Raw genomic sequence first — 17,461 nt, 5'->3', positions numbered from 1 at the left:
TGTCACAGTTTGTGCACAATTTTCTTTTTTTTTTTTTAAATCTCAAAGCAGAACAGCAACAGCTATCCCTGCTGGTGATATCTGCAAAATTAGATGGTTTTATTTAATTTTTTTTTGCACCCAAAACAAATAGGAGTCTTCTTTAAGCCAGCTGTCTGGCAGCGCACAGCAATGGGTGGAAGTAGAGTTGGCTACATATGCGGTTTTTTTTTGTTGTTGTTGTTGTTGTTTTTTTACACCTAGTCTGGCTATAGAAGAGAACTTTATTTACAAACATATCCGGTAACTTCAGTGACTATGGAGGCACCAAGCACAGACCAGTTTGTTTGGTAAAAAAACTGTTTTATGTGCTTCTGTTTACAAAAAGAACTGCAGCAAATTATTCCAGCAGCTGCTGAGATAATATATGTATCCGTTATGTTTATGATGAATAACCGTTTGTGTTTTTTGCGGGTTGGGGAGTATTTCCAAATGGAGAGATATGTCTGCGATGCAAGCAAGAAGAAAGGGAGCGATTCCTGTTTTTATCCAGAGAAAACTCAAGTATTTAACTTGGCAACTTATTAGAAATGCATCTAAAGCACAGGAGCCGCATATTGGGGAAAAATGTTCTTGTTGTCAAACTTAAATATTCCTTCGACCGGATAACCGGCCCATGCCTAGTGCCTCCATTTTCTAAAGTTACTTCAAGAAAACAGGAGTCGGAGTGTTTTTATTTTATTTTTTTCCCCCTAATGTACAAACACAGACTGTAACTCTTTAATTTAGGGAAACGAATTGATTTACGAAAGAGACAAATTTAAACCGAAGCCCGAGCATCAGAAACACTAACAGCGAAGTTTTTGACGTTGAAAAGCCGAAGAGAATTGCAGATGTGCCACTCGTAAATCCCCCCCCCCCTTTTTTTTTACCCCCCACGCTGCCCCATCTCCCCTGGTTTTCGTTTTGAAATGCCCCCCTGCCCCTGTGAACCTCATGTTACTTTACTCGTGTTTCTGCTGGGAGTCTGACTGGAAACCCCCCGGCCCCCGTGCTGCAAAGCCTCTCTCCTGTCGTACTCAATTCGAGTCGCTGATTTGATGCTGTAAACATTCCTTCGTTTGGATTCGTTTCCGTCTGTTGATGTTGTGTGTTCTTTTGCCAACCAAATGCATCTTTTTTTTCTTTTTTTTTTCTTTTTTTCTTGTCTTAAAGTAGGTTTTTATGATTTTCTCTTTTTATTTTTTGCATTCTGTGACACTGTCTTGTGTGGGATGTTTGGGTTTTGTTCATTCACTCATCAGCTGGTTAGAGTAGTATTTTCAAGCCAAACATGGGTGGGAAGACGGGGAGGGAGGGGATTACATATTGTTTGTGAAGCTTTGTTGAAGGGTTTAGCATCGCGCTGATCACAGTTGGTCCACAGCCTAAATCTCAGGTGTGGTTATCAGTCGCAGAATCGCTTCACCCCTTCATGTTTCTGTACATTTTGTTGGCAGCACGGCTGTCCTTTTGATGAATTTTTATATATATATACATATATATATATATATATGAAGCACTTGTTCTGTACTGCCTAAATCATTTTTTTTTTGTTTCTCTTTTGCTGCCTTTTATGTTTTCTAAGCTGTTTTCCGTGATGCAGTTTAACCTCTGTCATTCGGCTCTTTAGTCTTTTTTTGTCTCCCGTTTTCCATTTATAGTGACAAGACTTTTTTTATATATATTTTGTGTGACTTTAATTTTTTTTTCCTCATCAGTCCAGGGTGATGCCAAGCTGTTATATTTTGTTTATAAAAAAATTGGATGAACCGGCCTTTGTTAAAAAAAAAAAAAAAGGAATAATAAAAAAAAATAAAATTTGTACTTTTTTATTACACTCTTGTTTCAGTTTTTTTTATATATAAAACTGTCTGGCCACTAGGTGGTGACATTTTTTGCATCTTTAAAAGTTGCATTAAAGTTTTATTGTAGTTATTTGTTGGTAATTTAGCAAAATGTAAACCAGTGAATCAGACTGGGACTGACGTAAGAAAAATAATTTTCAAAAAATGACTTGATAGCATATGGTTTCTCTTGGGACCTTAATTTCTGCCATTTTTATGACTTCTCGTTGTCATTTAACTCTCCCGCAGTCCAGGAAGGATCGAGTGGACCCCGCGGAAGTTTTTGACCCCGTCAGCGGTTCTGGAGGGTCATTTCAAAGTTTGTTTTTTGTGGTTTTGGACGCTGATGGGACACCTCATCGCTTCTCCCGTCGACTGAGCGTGGCGTCCAAGCCGAGCGTCGAACTGGGAGTTAAGTGATTCAATGTCATGAAAAATATTAGCCTCCTTATAGATTTATTTTTCTTTTGTCACACCTAAATGCTTCAGCTCACAAAAAAACATTTTAGCGTCGTAGCTACCTGAAAAATGACCAAATCCGGGTTCCTTCGTTTGGATTCGTTTCTAGCTAGCGACGTTTAAAACAAAATGTAACGAGCCAGACCATCTGGTTCGGTGAAAACATTGTTCCTCATTGGTAAATTATGAATTACACGCGATTTCGTTTGTAACGCAAAGCTGGGGCATATTTTATTGGCACCATGCATCCCTACTGCCAGGTCCAGTTTATTTAAATAGCAGATGTCATGATCAAAGCAACACAATGTGTTTTCCATCAAAAATAAAAATGCAGCTGCAAAGGAAAATTGTTCCCAACATCAAAAGGGTGATAAACTTTGGAAATGTACAATGGCAAAAAAACAAAAACAAAAAAAAACCACACTGATATTCATCAAAAACAAGATGGTCTAAAATGAGATCTAGAAAGTGGAATTTGTGAAAAAGCTCAATATGTTTGTCACTTAAGAGTGAAATATACATGGAATTATATATTTGAAGCCTTTATTTCTTGGCTTACAGATAACCAGGATGCTCATAGAAAACTTAGTGGAACAAATATTTTGGTAGGAAATTCTGCACCAGCAACATGAATATCTCTGCTCCTGGGTGGATTATAAAGCAAAATCAATTCAAGAATTTGGGGAAGAAGCGTCACAAAGTCTGGACTGAGGGTGGGTTGAGTGCATTTGTTTGCAGACGCACTGGCTTATTGCTCTTATGTGATTTTCTAATTTTATGAGACATTAAATTTGAGTTCTTTTTCACCATCTTTACCCCATAACCATCCATCCATCGTGTACATCAGTACATCTACCTTGGCCGTTTTAGATTTGGGCCACAGACTCACTAAAGCGTTCGGCCCGCCTCTTCCTGCTCCGCTCCTATCAGCACTCCCCGGGCAGCTGTTCTGACACTCAATGCGACCCCACCTCCAACGGCGTGCCCTCTGACCTTCAGCCGCAGCGGTATATATTTCCGGGGGGGATGATCTGCAGTCCTCTGGCAGCCAAAATGAAGCTTCTGGCGACTGCGTGCCGCTTGCTGTGTCTCCTGGCTCTGTCGGCTGCAGGTACGGAGGCCGGATGAATGAAATAACCAGATTTAGACACAAATGATGAACGTTTAGTTGTCGTTTGTAACGCTCTTGAACAACAACAACAACAAAAAGGGACTGATTCAAATGAAATGTCCACTTGATGTGTATACGCATGTCACCGTTTTTGGTAAACTTCCTAACAGCTTTGGTAGAATTTGCTGCTTTAAATCTGAATGAACCAAATCATTTTTTTTTTACACTGGACGCTCAGCGCGGACCTCCTGTGAATCTGTCGGTCTTCCTGCTTCTGGTTTGGACGAGCTTGAACTGAATGTGTTGTTTTAGATGTGGCTGGTGGTTTTGCTCCGTCTTGTGCTGTTTTGGGGTCTTTATCGACTCTCCCTTAATGTCGAAGCTTCTCGTCCGTCCTTGATGCCGATTCGTTTTGACCCCCGCTGACCAGGTGTCGGGATATTGTCAGACAAAGTCGTCATCAGATACGGTTGTTGGGCTGATGATGATCTCTTCCAACCTCTCGGGAATGCACAGACATCGCGTACCCAAATGCGAAGATTGCTCCTGTGACGTCTCCGTCAGAACAAGACAAACTTAAAGCCATTTACTTTGACTGAAATTCCACAGCTACACTCTGAAAGAAATTAAAATTAAAATAAATAAATAAAAGAAAAGTTCCTGGCAGAAGATTACCAGGACATTTTCCGCTAATTGTATGGATATTTCAGTTCCAACGCATGGAGTTTCGCCGTAATTTAACAGTTTCTCATGGTAAATTTACTCACTTTTCTGAAATGTTCTGGGGTTTGTTTGTTTGTTTGTTTTTTTACATTCACAAACATTTGTGTCGTTTGAAAGTGTAAATTTTCTGTGTTATTACAGCACATCACCTGGCATATTCACAAACATTTGTATTATTTGAAATATGACATTTTTCATATTTTTATATTACTACATCTTGTATATTCCCAAAAACTTCAAGTCTGCTTTACATATGGAATATATTGTAGTCATCCTGTAAAATATACTGTATTATCACATACTTAATTTGTTAAATACACTTAATTTTGAGACAAACATTAAACTCTGGATGCAATCATTGCCGAGTCAAACACCTCAGCGGGGCTTCGCCTGCTGCTCCGCCTGCCGAGCCGCTAATCCGTCATGCACTCACACACAATCAGACTCTGTTTCCCTGTGGCTGCTATGTTTAATTGCTGCCATATGCCGACTTTATGACATCTTGATGTATTTATTGTTCCTGGAGGAGACCCGGAGCCGAACGCGGCCGGAGCTCCTGCAGGAGCCGCAGCGCGGCCTCATGACAATCGCAGAGAGAGGGCGACGGGCGTCACGCTTCCTGAAAATAGAAGTGGAATTATCCCTCCTTCTTTGCGCCCTCTGACTCATTGTGGGACTATTTCTGGGCGTCCAGGGCACCTGTCCCGCTCCGTCCCCACAGGCCTGCGCTCTGCCCAGGCTCCAGCGTCAGGCTGCTGCCGGGGAGCTTTTCTGGCCGCCGATCTGCACCACAGCAACACGTTGCCCGTTAACTGCTCTTGAAGTGAGGATAACCCGCAAGCAGAGGACTTGAAGGTTTAGCGTCTCGCGTTGCAGACTGAGAGTGTCGGACATCTTTTTGCAAATTGACTCCAGGTCCAGTCAGATCTGTTAACGTCATATTTCAACTCTTGCCACAAATCCATGCTTGGATTTAGGCCACCTTTTTTTTATATATAAAAATATGTATTTTGACCAGATTTAGTAGCTAAATATCTCAAGTCGATTAGTTGGTGTCTGTAAATAAGCAACGCTGCTGAAGATTCTCATTTAGATTTTGGAGGACAATCGAGTAACTCCCATCCTGTCTGCTTTAACTTTGAACGTACCATAAAGTAATAATGAAAAGTTGACATTAATACTACAGAATAAACTATTCATCTTATTTTCTATCAGAGATTAAATTACGTTTATCAAGAATGGTAGCAAACAAATCTCTGGACTGAAAATGTTTCTAAACGTTCATAAACAATTTGTTTGTGGATTACTCAAGAAAGATGCAGTCTTTGTGTTTATGCTGTCATAAACAACGCTTCGTTATTTTATATTTACAAAAATGCAGAAAAAATGTGATAAAGTCTTGTTACAGATGCTCCAAACGTTAAAGTAGTTACCAGGTATTCTCCAATTAGTCAATTATTTAAAATGGATCTGAATGTTTTAATTCAAACTGGGTAAAGTGTTTCGCAAAAGTATTCTCATACCTTGAACGTCTCCACATCGTGTCAAGTCACAACAGCAAACGCCTTTTTAAAGGTTTCCTTTGATAAACTAACACATGTGGATCTGTACTTTGACTTGGCCACTCTAAAACACAAGTATGGCTTGATTCACACTATTTTACTGTGTCTCAAAGATAAAACCTTTTGCAAATCTTGGGTTTTTGCGTCTTCTAACAGGTTTTCTTCCAGGATTGCCCTTCATTTAGATATCTAACCACTCTTCATTTGCCAGCAATATCAGACAGATATAATAATCGCTGACAACGACGAGTTAGTCGACAATTGTAAAACCTTGTAGCTTTCTGTTCTTTGGCTCGTGTTGGAACGCAAGCGATGCCACTGCACCCGTCTGGACTGTATCCAAACCTCCCACATGACTCAGGCAGATCAGAGTCGAAGCTGTAGACATGGATCAGATTACTCTTCTTCCTCTCTTGAGTCATTCAATTATAGACACCTGCGGTACACTTAAGTCTGCTCAAGATGGGTATTATAAGACCTTGGCATTGACTGCCGAGAGAGATTTCTACTCCATTACCGAGCCGCTCTTGATATTTTTACACAAATGTACTAGAATCTGTTTAAGTGGCTCCGATCAATCGTCCTTAAAGGTTTTCTGAAGGTCTATAATAAATCCAAAACAAATCATGTTTGAATGTCTAAAGAGGCTTAAAAAGTGAAAGATGAAGAGATATCTAAAGATGTCCACAGACGTCTAAATGTGGTATGAACGTAGTTGAGTTTGGTCAAATTACAACATCTGCAACGTTTGGCTAAAAAAATGTCCACTTTCAATTTTCTTCTCTGACAAACCTTTGAAAGCCATTAAAAAAGATGTCAAGAGTTTTCATTCTTTGAGTTCAAGAGGCTTTTTATGGCTGACTGATAATAAACAGAGGGATGCAGTTGCCAGCACTGGTCAGAGCAAAAAGGTCTTTGGTATGAATCCGAGCTTTGAATGTTTTCAGGAAAGTGAGTCATCCAGAAGGTAACATGAAGAAATGAGGGATGGCTTAAGACTTTGATGTAATACTAAGGATTATTTCTAAAGGATGGATAGTGTATCTTGGTAAAACAAAATAATTCAATAGTAGCTTCACATTTTTCTGCACTGAATGTGTTAAACTTACAGATTGTTTGCAAAAACACTCACAATCGCGGCCATTCGAGGTTGGACCTTCCTTGTCTGTATGTAACAATTAAACATGGTGTAAAACTGGACTTTTCCTGTCTATAGGTTTCAACCAAATTTGGCCCAAACAAAGATGTTCAAAGCCAGACTTGGTTGGCCTCTTTGATCAATCCCAACCTTTGAGCCTCATCTGGACGTCAACAGATTTCTTTTGGCTTTGCACTTTTATCATGTTTCGTAGCCTGGAGGCAAAATCTTCCTTTCTATCCGTTTCCTATGAGCTTGGGGGACTCCTCGAACTCTGAAAATTTACCTTTTTGTTTCTCACAGATATTTATTTAAATAACAATATGACACAATGTGGCCCCTTAACTGTGTTTTGGACTCAATTTTATTTTAACTTTTGGCAAAGTCTGCATAACAACACCTCATGACATAACAACATTACCGCAGTATTGTGGGGGGTTTTTTCAGTTGCTGTTGAAGCTGACTACCCCACAGGGAGGTGGTAAGCCAAAAACTTAGAGCCCCAAGAGGTGACAACAACATGATGGGAACACAGTGGACATTTCTTAAGTTAGTGTGGGGGACAGTGCTGGACGAAAGGAACATATTGTTCTAGTAATGACGTCTGACATCTAGATGAGCATTTTGCTCCTCTATAAAAGCTGAAATTATACAATTTCTTAACGGCATCAAATTAACCTGATTCTATGGACTTTTAAAAGTTGGACACTTAATAGAAAACAGTTTGCCAACAAGGCACTTGATGAAATCTGATATTTAAGTTTTAGTTTGTGGCACACAAAATGCTAGAGACTCTTTTATTTATCAGTACACAATTTCGCACATCCGTTGTTGGCGACAAAAGATCAGACGGTTTGAATACTAATGGTATGGTAAGCGTAGGCTTGGCTGGCAATCTCTTAGACTGAGTTGAGTCTTTAAGTACGAAAATCACAAACAGCAAGAAAATGAAGTTTAATCACCGGAGGTCTACCTGAGTCAAAAATGAAAAACAAATATTTTCAACAGGATCTTCTTAATTCGTGACAAAATGCTTAACAAAACATCTGATGTCTTTGACAGCTGCCAAAACCTTTTAATCCTCCTCCCTCGCAGTGAATCCATCTTGTAACATGAACTGCAGGCATTCCTTTAAGTGTCTCACATCACACTCTGTACCACAGGCAGTTAAATTTAAATGCAGGTCACAAACCTTTGCTCTTTGTCCATCGTGACAGTCAAGGATATCCAGCATGCCTCAATGAATTGGGATGCCAAAAAGAGTCCCCTGCTGTTAGGTATGATTTTATAGAAGTCATGGTAACTGTGTTTGATCTACAAAAGCGTGGTAACAAAGTTTAAGTGTAAGAGCAGCACTAAGTGCAGAGAAAGTGATAGTTTAAAGAAAAACATTTTAGTGTAAAGGCTGTTCTGTAAAACCTCTGCAGATGGTCCAGAATACCTCAGTGTGTCTGGTCTTCAATAAGCTGCTCTTTGGTCCTCTGCATCCTTTTCAACTTCCTGTTGCCATGACTACGCCTCATAGCAATTGCTGCAAAGTTACAAGATGAGAACAAAAAAAAAAAACCTTCTGGCTGCACAGCATCCAAAACTAGAAAAAAACAACAACAAAAAACAAGCAGAAGTCTAGAAAAAGAACAAATCAGAAATAACAGAGCCACTCCAAAATGCTGCTACAATGAGCGGCGCAATTCTGGAGCCGTAAACAACTCTGGAAATGGATGTATATGCAGCTCAAGTCTCTCGGGGACAAAGTTATGACTGGTGGCGAGCAGGAAAGGCAATTCATTATTATTATTATTATTATTATTATTATTAGAGCATCCCTGTGAGCTCATGTTTGATGTTCTTTAACACCTTCATTTCTCCTGACAGAGTCCTCCATCCACGAGGAGGAGCGTCAAATGCGTCTTCAGCTCCAGCAGCCAGACGGAGACCTCTTCCCCTGTGGATGTGACACAACTGATGCCAGCCAGACCTCGTCCAATGACACCCCGGCTCCAGAGAGAGCCGTGTGCCACCCCTGCAAGCCCCTGTCGAGTGATGAAGACGAGCTGGTGGCCGCGTTGGAGCAAGAGCTAGAGGAAGTACATCCAACTGAGGACGATTCTTCTGTCGAGGAAGTTGCAAGTGAAGAAAGGAGCCTGGAGGAGATTGCAGAGGAGTGTGAAGAGGCGACATCTGGTGCTCAAAGCAAGGAAAAGGAAGTAGCTGAAGAGGTCATTGTTGCAGAGGCAGAAGAGAAGACACCTGAGGAAGAGGAGCTGGAAGCACTAGGAGAATCGTCTCAAGTAGAGGAAGACGACGTGAGTCAGGACACTGCAGCTGATGCAGATGAAGGTGCAGAGGAGGATGAAATGGTGCCTGAACCAGAGGAAAGACCCCCAGATTTGACAGAAGACCCCAGACTGGAGACACAGGAGCTACCGGAGGATCGAGTGAAAGAGCCGGAAGTGACAGAACAACCTGAAGCAGAAGCAGAGCAAGAAGTCACTTTAGAGCCGGAGCTGATTACCGAGCCTGACCCAGAACCAGAAATCACCCATCAGGCTAACCAGGAACCTTCTCTGGAAGGCACTGAGGACGATGCAGTGGAGGAAACTACAGAGGACACACCGGAGTCTGAACAGGGTTCTAACCAGGAGGTGAAACCAGAGGAGGTGCCTGCAGAGGAGCCAGCACAGCTTCAAGCTAACGGTACAAAAAGTTGTGGAAATGCACAATTAATGTTTTATTAACGTAGACCAGGGGTCCCCAGACTTTTTCCTGTGAGGGCCACATAACTTTTCCTTTCTATGGTGGGGGGCCGGAGTCAGTTTGTAACAGAAAAAGTGTGACATTTGCAGGAGTGCCTAAATGTAAAAATATATTGTTTTCTAGAAATCACAATCACATAACATTCTCTGGGTTCTTCACAGAAAAAAATCCAGTAAGGATTATAGTCTGTATTTTCCGAACTATGAGCCGCACCGGATTATAAACCACAACCCCAAAGTTTATTTATTTATTTTTTTAATAAACCAGTAAACATGCACATATAAGCCGCAGATATCTCTGCCGCTCCAGGTTTCCCACAACTATGCAGCAGCAGCAGAGGGGGGCGGACACCCAAAATTTGAGTCATATCAATTGAATATCACATTTATTAGGGTTGAAAAAGAAAAAGTTGCCAAGATTAGATTTAACAGAACTGATTATGGTAGTTTACGAACGGTAACTGTAACAGTAAAAGTGCTGATCCTTCGTGTCTGCTACTAGCATGTGCTAAATCAGTGGTCCCCAACCTTTTTATTACCACGGACCGGTCAAGACTTGGAAATTTTGTTGCGGCCCGGGGATGGGAGGGGCCGGGGGGCGGGTGAACAGTCAGATAAGACTTCTGCATGTTGGCGTTCCCACTAAATCCTGAATATGCCCTATTTTGGTTGTCTTGGCCCTTTTATAGCAGCCCGTGGGGTTTTCCCTGACTGGGAACGAGTACAACCTGCTGAATGTGACAGGTAGCCAATCAGAAAGCGCGGTGACGTCAGAACAGAGGAGGTTCTGTTCTGACCCCCCTCTGACGTATTGCGCAACATATCAGTTGCGCGATACGTCAGTTGCACTGACATATCGCGCAACTGAGAGTCAGATGGATATCAGAGATGATATGTGGAAATGTTTATTATTATATGTAAAGGTCATTATTATGTCTATTCAGTTAAAAATGTTAATGGAAAAACACGAATCGGTTCGTGTTGCTCCTGCCTTGGAGACACGAACCAATCGAACCTGTTGTACTTTTATCAGCTCTGTGGTCACAGCGGTTTGGAGAATCGGCCGACAATTCTTAAATCTTGCCGCCTAAACCAGACTTAAGACTCACAAGCTCTACTCATCTCCTCTCGACCACTGCCCAAACGCTCTGACTCTGGTCGTTATGGTAACGTTTATATATCCCTTCAAAATAACAGAAGCGCCACAGAAACGAACATTTTACTTTCGTGAAAATTTTAACTCACGATAATGAGTAATGGGAGCCCTGAGCTTGTTTCTCTGCAACGAGACATCTGGGAGTGATGAGAGACAATAACACCCGAGCTGTGTTGCTTGAGCACAGCGTCTCTATGTGGCAATCTTGTTCGCCGCATGTTACACAGAGCGGCTTGTAATGTGGGAGTCCGGGATAAATCCATCCTCCTGTCTCTTCTCTGGGCCTTTTCCCCTTTGCAAAGAAACTTTCCAAAGACATCTGATGTGTTTCTTACTCATTTTGCTGCATGTGGGCTTAATGTTGGCGCGCAAGAAACCGAGACTTCCAATGATTCACTTCCTGGTAAAGAGCCCCCTGGTGGTTGAAGAAAAAAAATCACATATAAACGGCTTATAGTCCGGAAAATACAGTAAATGAAAAAAAAAAAAAACCTGAATGCTTTCTGGTATTCTTCAGGGGGCCGGACCAAATGTGGAGGCGGGCCGAATCCGGCACGCGCGCCGTAGTTTGGGGACCCTTGACGAAGACTGTTGGACTTGGGAGGGAAAACATTACTGGGTCTTCAGTTTTTCAGTCCCCTTCAGTAACAGCTGATGACCTTGGACACTTTGACAGCTACTTTTTGTACAGTCAGAGCTTAGCTAAGAGCATCACGCCTTCATAGAAATGGGATTGCCTATGCTTCGTTGCATGCACATTGTTGGATATTATTGTGAGGATTGGATATATTTGTCTCTTCCTCTGTTCTTAAGTTAATTATGTGTTTGCTTTTTTTATTTATGCCACCCGGAGTGAGGGAGGGTGTTGAATTTTTTAAAATAATAATACAAAAAATACATATTGTCTTAATTAAGCTCTTCTTTAAATTAAAAACGATAATCTGGAAAAAAAAAATAGTCAGAAATGAAACTTTTTGGCATGCGTTCAAATCATCATATGCGGTGGAAACGCACCCTGAACACACCACCTGAAAAATGTAAATGGTGCTGACAGAATCATGTTGTGGGGAAGCTTTTTTTTTTTTTTAGCAGGAGGAAATACCGAAATAAGAGGCAATCGTGGAAGAAAACCAGATAGGGCTTACAAAACATTGGAAACTGGAGCTAAAACAATACAATGTGTGGTTGTTTACACAGGAACAAAACCTTGTTTTAACTATGAGGCTAGTACTTCTACTCAGATTACTCACATCACTTCCGTTTTTATCAACTTCTGCAGATTTTTGCTGATTTTGTTCTCAAATCTCGTAGATCAGAGACGACAGCTGTCTGGTAGCGAAGCACTGCTTGTTTCGGTCACATTTAGATTGGCTCTCTGTCATCCGCCTGCCGACTCACCGCATGTTCATTCACTCTCACAGAGGATGAGGCCATTGGGTCGGGCCTGAGAGACCGCTCCCACATTGAGGAGATGCTGCGACTGGCGACGGCTGAACCATCAGCAGAGTTCTCTGGTAAGGAGCAAAATATCGGCCCGATCGTACTGATGAGAAGTCTTTACAAGGTACACGAGTTCCCTAAAATACAACGGAATATTAGGGCCAAAATTACAAGAATAAAGTCATAATGTTGGGCCTAATGCTCCACCATACCTGAAAGCTGATGGGAAAGACACATTGCCTCTATCCACCATCACCACCGGCTACGTCTGTTGGACCTCTGCTGTGGAAACGAAGCTGTGACTTGAACTACAACAGCATCTGAATGTTTACACCTACGTTGTCAATGCAAAAAGGAAACCAGATGTGCTCGCAAGAAAAATAACTGTGCCTGAGAAAGGGTTGTTTTTTTTTGCGTCGCCGTGCTGCAGCCATTCTGATGATTGCTTCATGATGTCTGGGCCAAAGTGTGTGCGCATGATGTACCATGTGAGTGCGTGTGTACAAATGAGGGCGATTAATCAGACCAAATGTGATGCTGTCCTGATCATGAAAGCCTCTACAGTTTGTTGAATCAGAGTGGTTCCTGTTAGGAAAGTTATGAGCTACAACAGGGCAGGCCTTTTATTGCCTCCGATCTGTACAGTAAATTTTATAGGGTCTTTTCATCATCCACAGCCGAAGCAGGTTTTGGCATTAGCCGTTATGGGTCTGTCTCTCTCTCTCTCTCTCTCTGCTTTTCTCTGTTTAGGCGCCATAAAGAGACTGTTAAACATCTACCATAAGTCCATCAAGCCAATGGAACAAGTCTTTAAGTACAACGAGCTCAGGCAACATGAAGTTACAGGTAGGTGCTGCTGGCTCTTCCTCTGGAGAACAATGGCGAGACCAAAAGTGGCGTAAGCTAACTTTTACCAGTCAGATCAATCTGCAGGAGCAGTGCCTTGCAAAAGTGTTCATTACAAAACTAGATGATTTATTTTATATCTTATTTGAGAGAAAACACAAAAGTAAAGCATAGTTTTGTTTTTGGGGGGGTTTTTTTAAGGAAAAAGACACATGGTTTTAATCTAATTTTTCCTTTTTTTCAGCATCATTCTGTGGAGATGCTTTTCTTTAGGACAGGGAAGCTGACTGGAGTTAATAGAACAATGGAGGAAGTTTATAATGTTCATAATGTGTGGTACCATGTATCACACACTAATGAAAGCTCTTGTATCAGTGTTGATACGGGGACTTTACTTAGTGTGTCGTTCTATTTTAGCGTTTTTCTCCTTTTTGGTCCAGCACTGAATCCTGCTGAGTTTTGGATGCAACTTTCAAGGGGTGTACATAAAATTCACTAAATGCTTTAATGGAAATTACCGGCAGGTGGTTTAGGCATGTTCCAGAACAAGTACCTGTTAACCAATAACTTCTACGCTTGGACTGCATCTTGTAGCGGGTGAGATTACCTCAAAGCCAATGGTTCTGTTTCTCGGACCGTGGAGCGTTGGAAAGTCCTCGATGATCAACTACCTTTTGGGTCTCCATGGCACTCCCCAGGAACTTTACACAGGTTAGCACAAATAAAACCTGACAGTTTCTGATTTTGGTGCATGCTCCAGGGGGGAAAAAATCCCTTTCTTTTCATCCGTGCACCAGGTGCTGAGCCCACCACATCTGAGTACACTGTCATCATGCACGGGGAGAGGTTTCGCACCATAGAGGGCATCGTGATGGCAGCAGACAGTTCACGGCCCTTCTCTCCGCTGGAGAAGTTCGGTCAGGGCTTCCTGGAGCGACTGGTCGGCATTGAGATGCCCCACAAGTTACTGGAGAGGGTCACCTTTGTTGACACACCAGGCATCATTGAAAACCGCAAGCAGCAGGAAAGAGGTGAGGATCAATCCAAAAATCTGTCCTCCATAGAAAGTTGGATAGAGGAGAGGTATTGTTCGAAGAAAGCCATCAAACTTTTAGTCTTTTCCATAGAAATTGCACAGCCGAAGCTAACCTAGCTCACCTTCACAGGTTACCCTTACAACGATGTGTGCCAGTGGTTCATCGACAGAGCCGACCTCATCTTCCTGGTGTTCGACCCCACCAAGCTGGATGTGGGGGGCGAGCTGGAGATTCTCTTCCGCCAGATGAAGGGCCGCGAGTCCCAGATTCGCCTCATCCTCAACAAGGCCGACAGCCTCTCTACGCAGGACCTGATGAGGGTCTACGGGGCCCTGTTCTGGAGCATGGCGCCGCTCGTCAATGTCACAGAGCCGCCTCGCGTGTATGTCAGCTCCTTCTGGCCGCAGGACTACGCTCCAGACACCAGCCGAGAGCTCTTCATGAAGGAGGAAATCTCCCTGCTGGAGGATCTCAACCAGGTTAAGCTCACTGCTTTCTGTTCAGTAACCTCGAGGTGATTCTGTGGTTCGCTGCTGAGGGTCTGCGGGGAGTTTCTCAAGGCTCCGTCTTTGGGCCACTGCTGTTAAATATCTAGAATGAAAACCAGAAGTTTTCAAAATGACACAGGGTTTTTTTTTTTTCTTTTTCTTTTTTCTCGCTGTCTGAAGTTAAGACAGACCAAGCTTTTTTGTTTGTTTGTTTTAGGTGAGTTAGAATTACCAAAATTATTTATATTTGCTTAAACAATAAGAGAAAGCCCAGATGACGAGGTCATGGCTTTGGAAGCTTCTGATAGGTTAATTGTGTTTATTTGTATCTTTTAATGTATTTCTCAGATTATATAAAAAAGGCTTAAGTGATTAAAGGAAAAATCTGTGAAATGTGCTAATTTATTTATTTTTTATCAGAATAATTGATTACCAAAATAGTTGTTGCCCTAATGGGCAGGTGTTTTTCAGTAGCAACATAAAACTTTAACAGTGTCAGTGTTTGGGTCCAGGTGGAATGATGATATTTATTCTTTCGTTCAGTTTCCATACCCGTTTAATCCTTGCAGGGTAGCATTAGGGCTAGTTGTCAGCGCCTACACCCTGGACAGACCACCAATCAAAGCTGTATTCTCCTACGAGTTCTTGTTTCTTGCCTTTGCTTTCTTATTCATGTTCCTTAAACTTGCCTCTGTCCGTGCAGGTGGTTGAGAATCAGATAGAAAACAAAATCGCATTCATCCGCCAGCACGCCATCCGTGTACGCATCCATGCTCTGCTGGTGGACCGCTACCTTCAGACCTACTACGACAAGCTGGGCTGGTTCGGAGACCCCTACGAGGTTTTCCAAGACGTGGTGAACGACCCCGATAAGTATTACATCTTCAAGTCCATTCTGGCCAAGAGCAACGTCAGCAAGTTCGACCTGCCCGACAAGGAGGCTTACCAGGACTTCTTTGGGGTCAACCCCATTTCCAACTTCAAGCAACTCTCTCAGCACTGCAGCTGGACTGACGGATGCCTGCTGGAGAAGATCGAGAAGGCCATCTCGCACGAGCTTCCGGCTCTGCTCAGCAGCGTCACCAAGAGCTCAGGGGCACCCGCCCCGGCAAAGGCTGCCCCAGCAAACCCGCCGCCTCTCCCCGGTACATGCGAGGGTCCAGAGTGTGAGGAGAAACCCAAAAACCCCTGGAGGAAGCAGTGAGATGGAAGGGAAGAGGACAGGAGGCAGCCAAGGGAGAGATGAGGCAGAGGGCAGCCAGAGAGTTTCCTGAAATAATGTCCAATGGTGTGGATTCCAGGAATAGCTCCAGGAAGACTGGAAATGGGCAGAAAACCAGATACTGAATGGACTTCAGGATATTTTGTGTTACTACTTAAATGGAAAGAACATTTGCGGTACATGTTCTGTTAGTTGCATTTGAAAGCAGAGGAAAACAATACAGGGTCCTCTACATTTATTGGGACCCTTTATCAAGATGTGTAAAAACCCCTAAGTTAATTATGTTTTACTCTATCATACATTTATTCAGTTCATTTTATTTACCTTAACTTTAAATTTAAATGCAAGTGGGGAAACAAAAAATCTGTTCGTTTTTCACCAAATCATTGGTGCCACACTTATTTGCGCCCCTACTTCTCTTACAATATTTTACAAGTTTTAAGCATACAGACCATATTTTAGACCATTCCTCTTCACACAAACTCAGTAGGTCATCCAGTCTTAAGTTCTCTACTCTTCGGCTCCCCCACCTGGGCAACTATGGGATTTACATCTCAGGAAGTGAGAAGGAAGGTTGATTTAGTTACTCGTGAGCCGTTTCTGCATCCATTCAGCCAAATTTCTCTGCTCATTTTTCACTTGAACAACCCTATGACGATCCAGTTTCAGTCTTCCGGTCAGAGATCCACTGATTTTCATTCAAAATCTTTCGGCGTCTAACACAGTTCACAATGCCATGCACTCTAACTACATTTCCAGACTATTTAGGAGCGATACAAACCCATCGCGCATCACAGAACCTCCACCATGCGTAACAGTGGAGAATAAGGTGCTTTTCTAAGAATTAATTATTTTTCACATCAGACCCAACTCTTTGTTGCACTCACCAAAGCAGCTAGTTAAAATCCCAGTACAGTTTGCCAAACGGCCTTTACATATATGATTGTTAGGACAGAAAAGGCTTTTTCCTGGCATGCTTCCCAAACAGCTGGTTGGCATTTAGATAGCATCTAACAACAGTCGTCCAGGGCCAATGGGTGAATTACCTCCTCAACGCTTCACTAACATTTTATTATAGGAAGTTTAGGGAATCCTGATTGGTGTGGCACCAGTGATTTAATTTATTTTATCTTAATTGAAGGTTTTTCATACAAACCTTCAAACAAACTTTTACCAGAGGTGCCAAGAACTGCTATATTTTGATATTGCTGGAGTAGAATTTTATTTGTTTGGCATTTAGCAAATTCCTTTCTGCAACAGTTTTAATTTTCAAACTTTATTGAACATCTAGAGCATAAATACACTTCCGGGTTTATGTTTTAGAGAAATTATTTTTCAGTTTCTTGTTGATGTCCCTCGTTCTTTTATTCATTTTAATCAGAGGATTCATCGGGAAGCGACCACACTGCTCCTGGGATTGAAAAGGAAAGCTGACCTTGAAATGTTTTATATTTTCAGATCTGAACCGCTGTAATTCAGACAAACAGCAGAGTTTTGTGACAACTTGTTCTAATAAAATAAGAAGGGTTCTCACTCTGTTTCCACTGTAACTTCCCTCTGAACTATGTTTTGTTCTAATACATAAACTTTACTTTTTTTCTCAACATGTCCTGAGAAGGTTAGGATAACTGAAAGAAATAAATGTGGTACAATTTCCT

General features: G+C 42.0%; 1 protein-coding gene across 1 annotated transcript; it reads left to right on the top strand.

Moving 5' to 3' along the window:
* The first annotated feature begins 3,291 nt into the window (after nucleotides 1–3,291).
* LOC103154141 (sarcalumenin-like) lies at nucleotides 3,292–17,455 on the top strand. Its single transcript, XM_007575324.2, has 8 exons — nucleotides 3,292–3,435; nucleotides 8,734–9,555; nucleotides 12,192–12,284; nucleotides 12,961–13,056; nucleotides 13,651–13,767; nucleotides 13,854–14,087; nucleotides 14,223–14,572; nucleotides 15,285–17,455. The coding sequence occupies exons 1-8, from the start codon at nucleotides 3,351–3,353 to the stop codon at nucleotides 15,783–15,785; spliced, it is 2,298 nt and encodes a 765-aa protein (XP_007575386.1). The 5' UTR covers nucleotides 3,292–3,350; the 3' UTR covers nucleotides 15,786–17,455.
* The last annotated feature ends 6 nt before the right edge of the window (nucleotides 17,456–17,461 follow it).

The sequence above is a fragment of the Poecilia formosa genome, unplaced genomic scaffold (genome assembly GCF_000485575.1).
Source record: "Poecilia formosa unplaced genomic scaffold, Poecilia_formosa-5.1.2 Scaffold375, whole genome shotgun sequence".
Lineage (NCBI taxonomy): Eukaryota > Metazoa > Chordata > Actinopteri > Cyprinodontiformes > Poeciliidae > Poecilia > Poecilia formosa.
The sequence above is the reverse complement of the archived record's forward strand: the minus strand, read 5'-3'. Positions and strand labels throughout refer to the sequence as shown.

Bases quoted from the DNA above. Each gene is read 5' to 3' on its own strand.
- LOC103154141 (XM_007575324.2), top strand. From the start codon at position 3,351: ATGATCTGCAGTCCTCTGGCAGCCAAAATGAAGCTTCTGGCGACTGCG. The intron at 9,556-12,191 runs GTACAAAAAGTT...TCACTCTCACAG, and splicing joins AGCACAGCTTCAAGCTAACG to AGGATGAGGCCATTGGGTCG. The intron at 14,088-14,222 runs GTGAGGATCAAT...TCACCTTCACAG, and splicing joins CCGCAAGCAGCAGGAAAGAG to GTTACCCTTACAACGATGTG.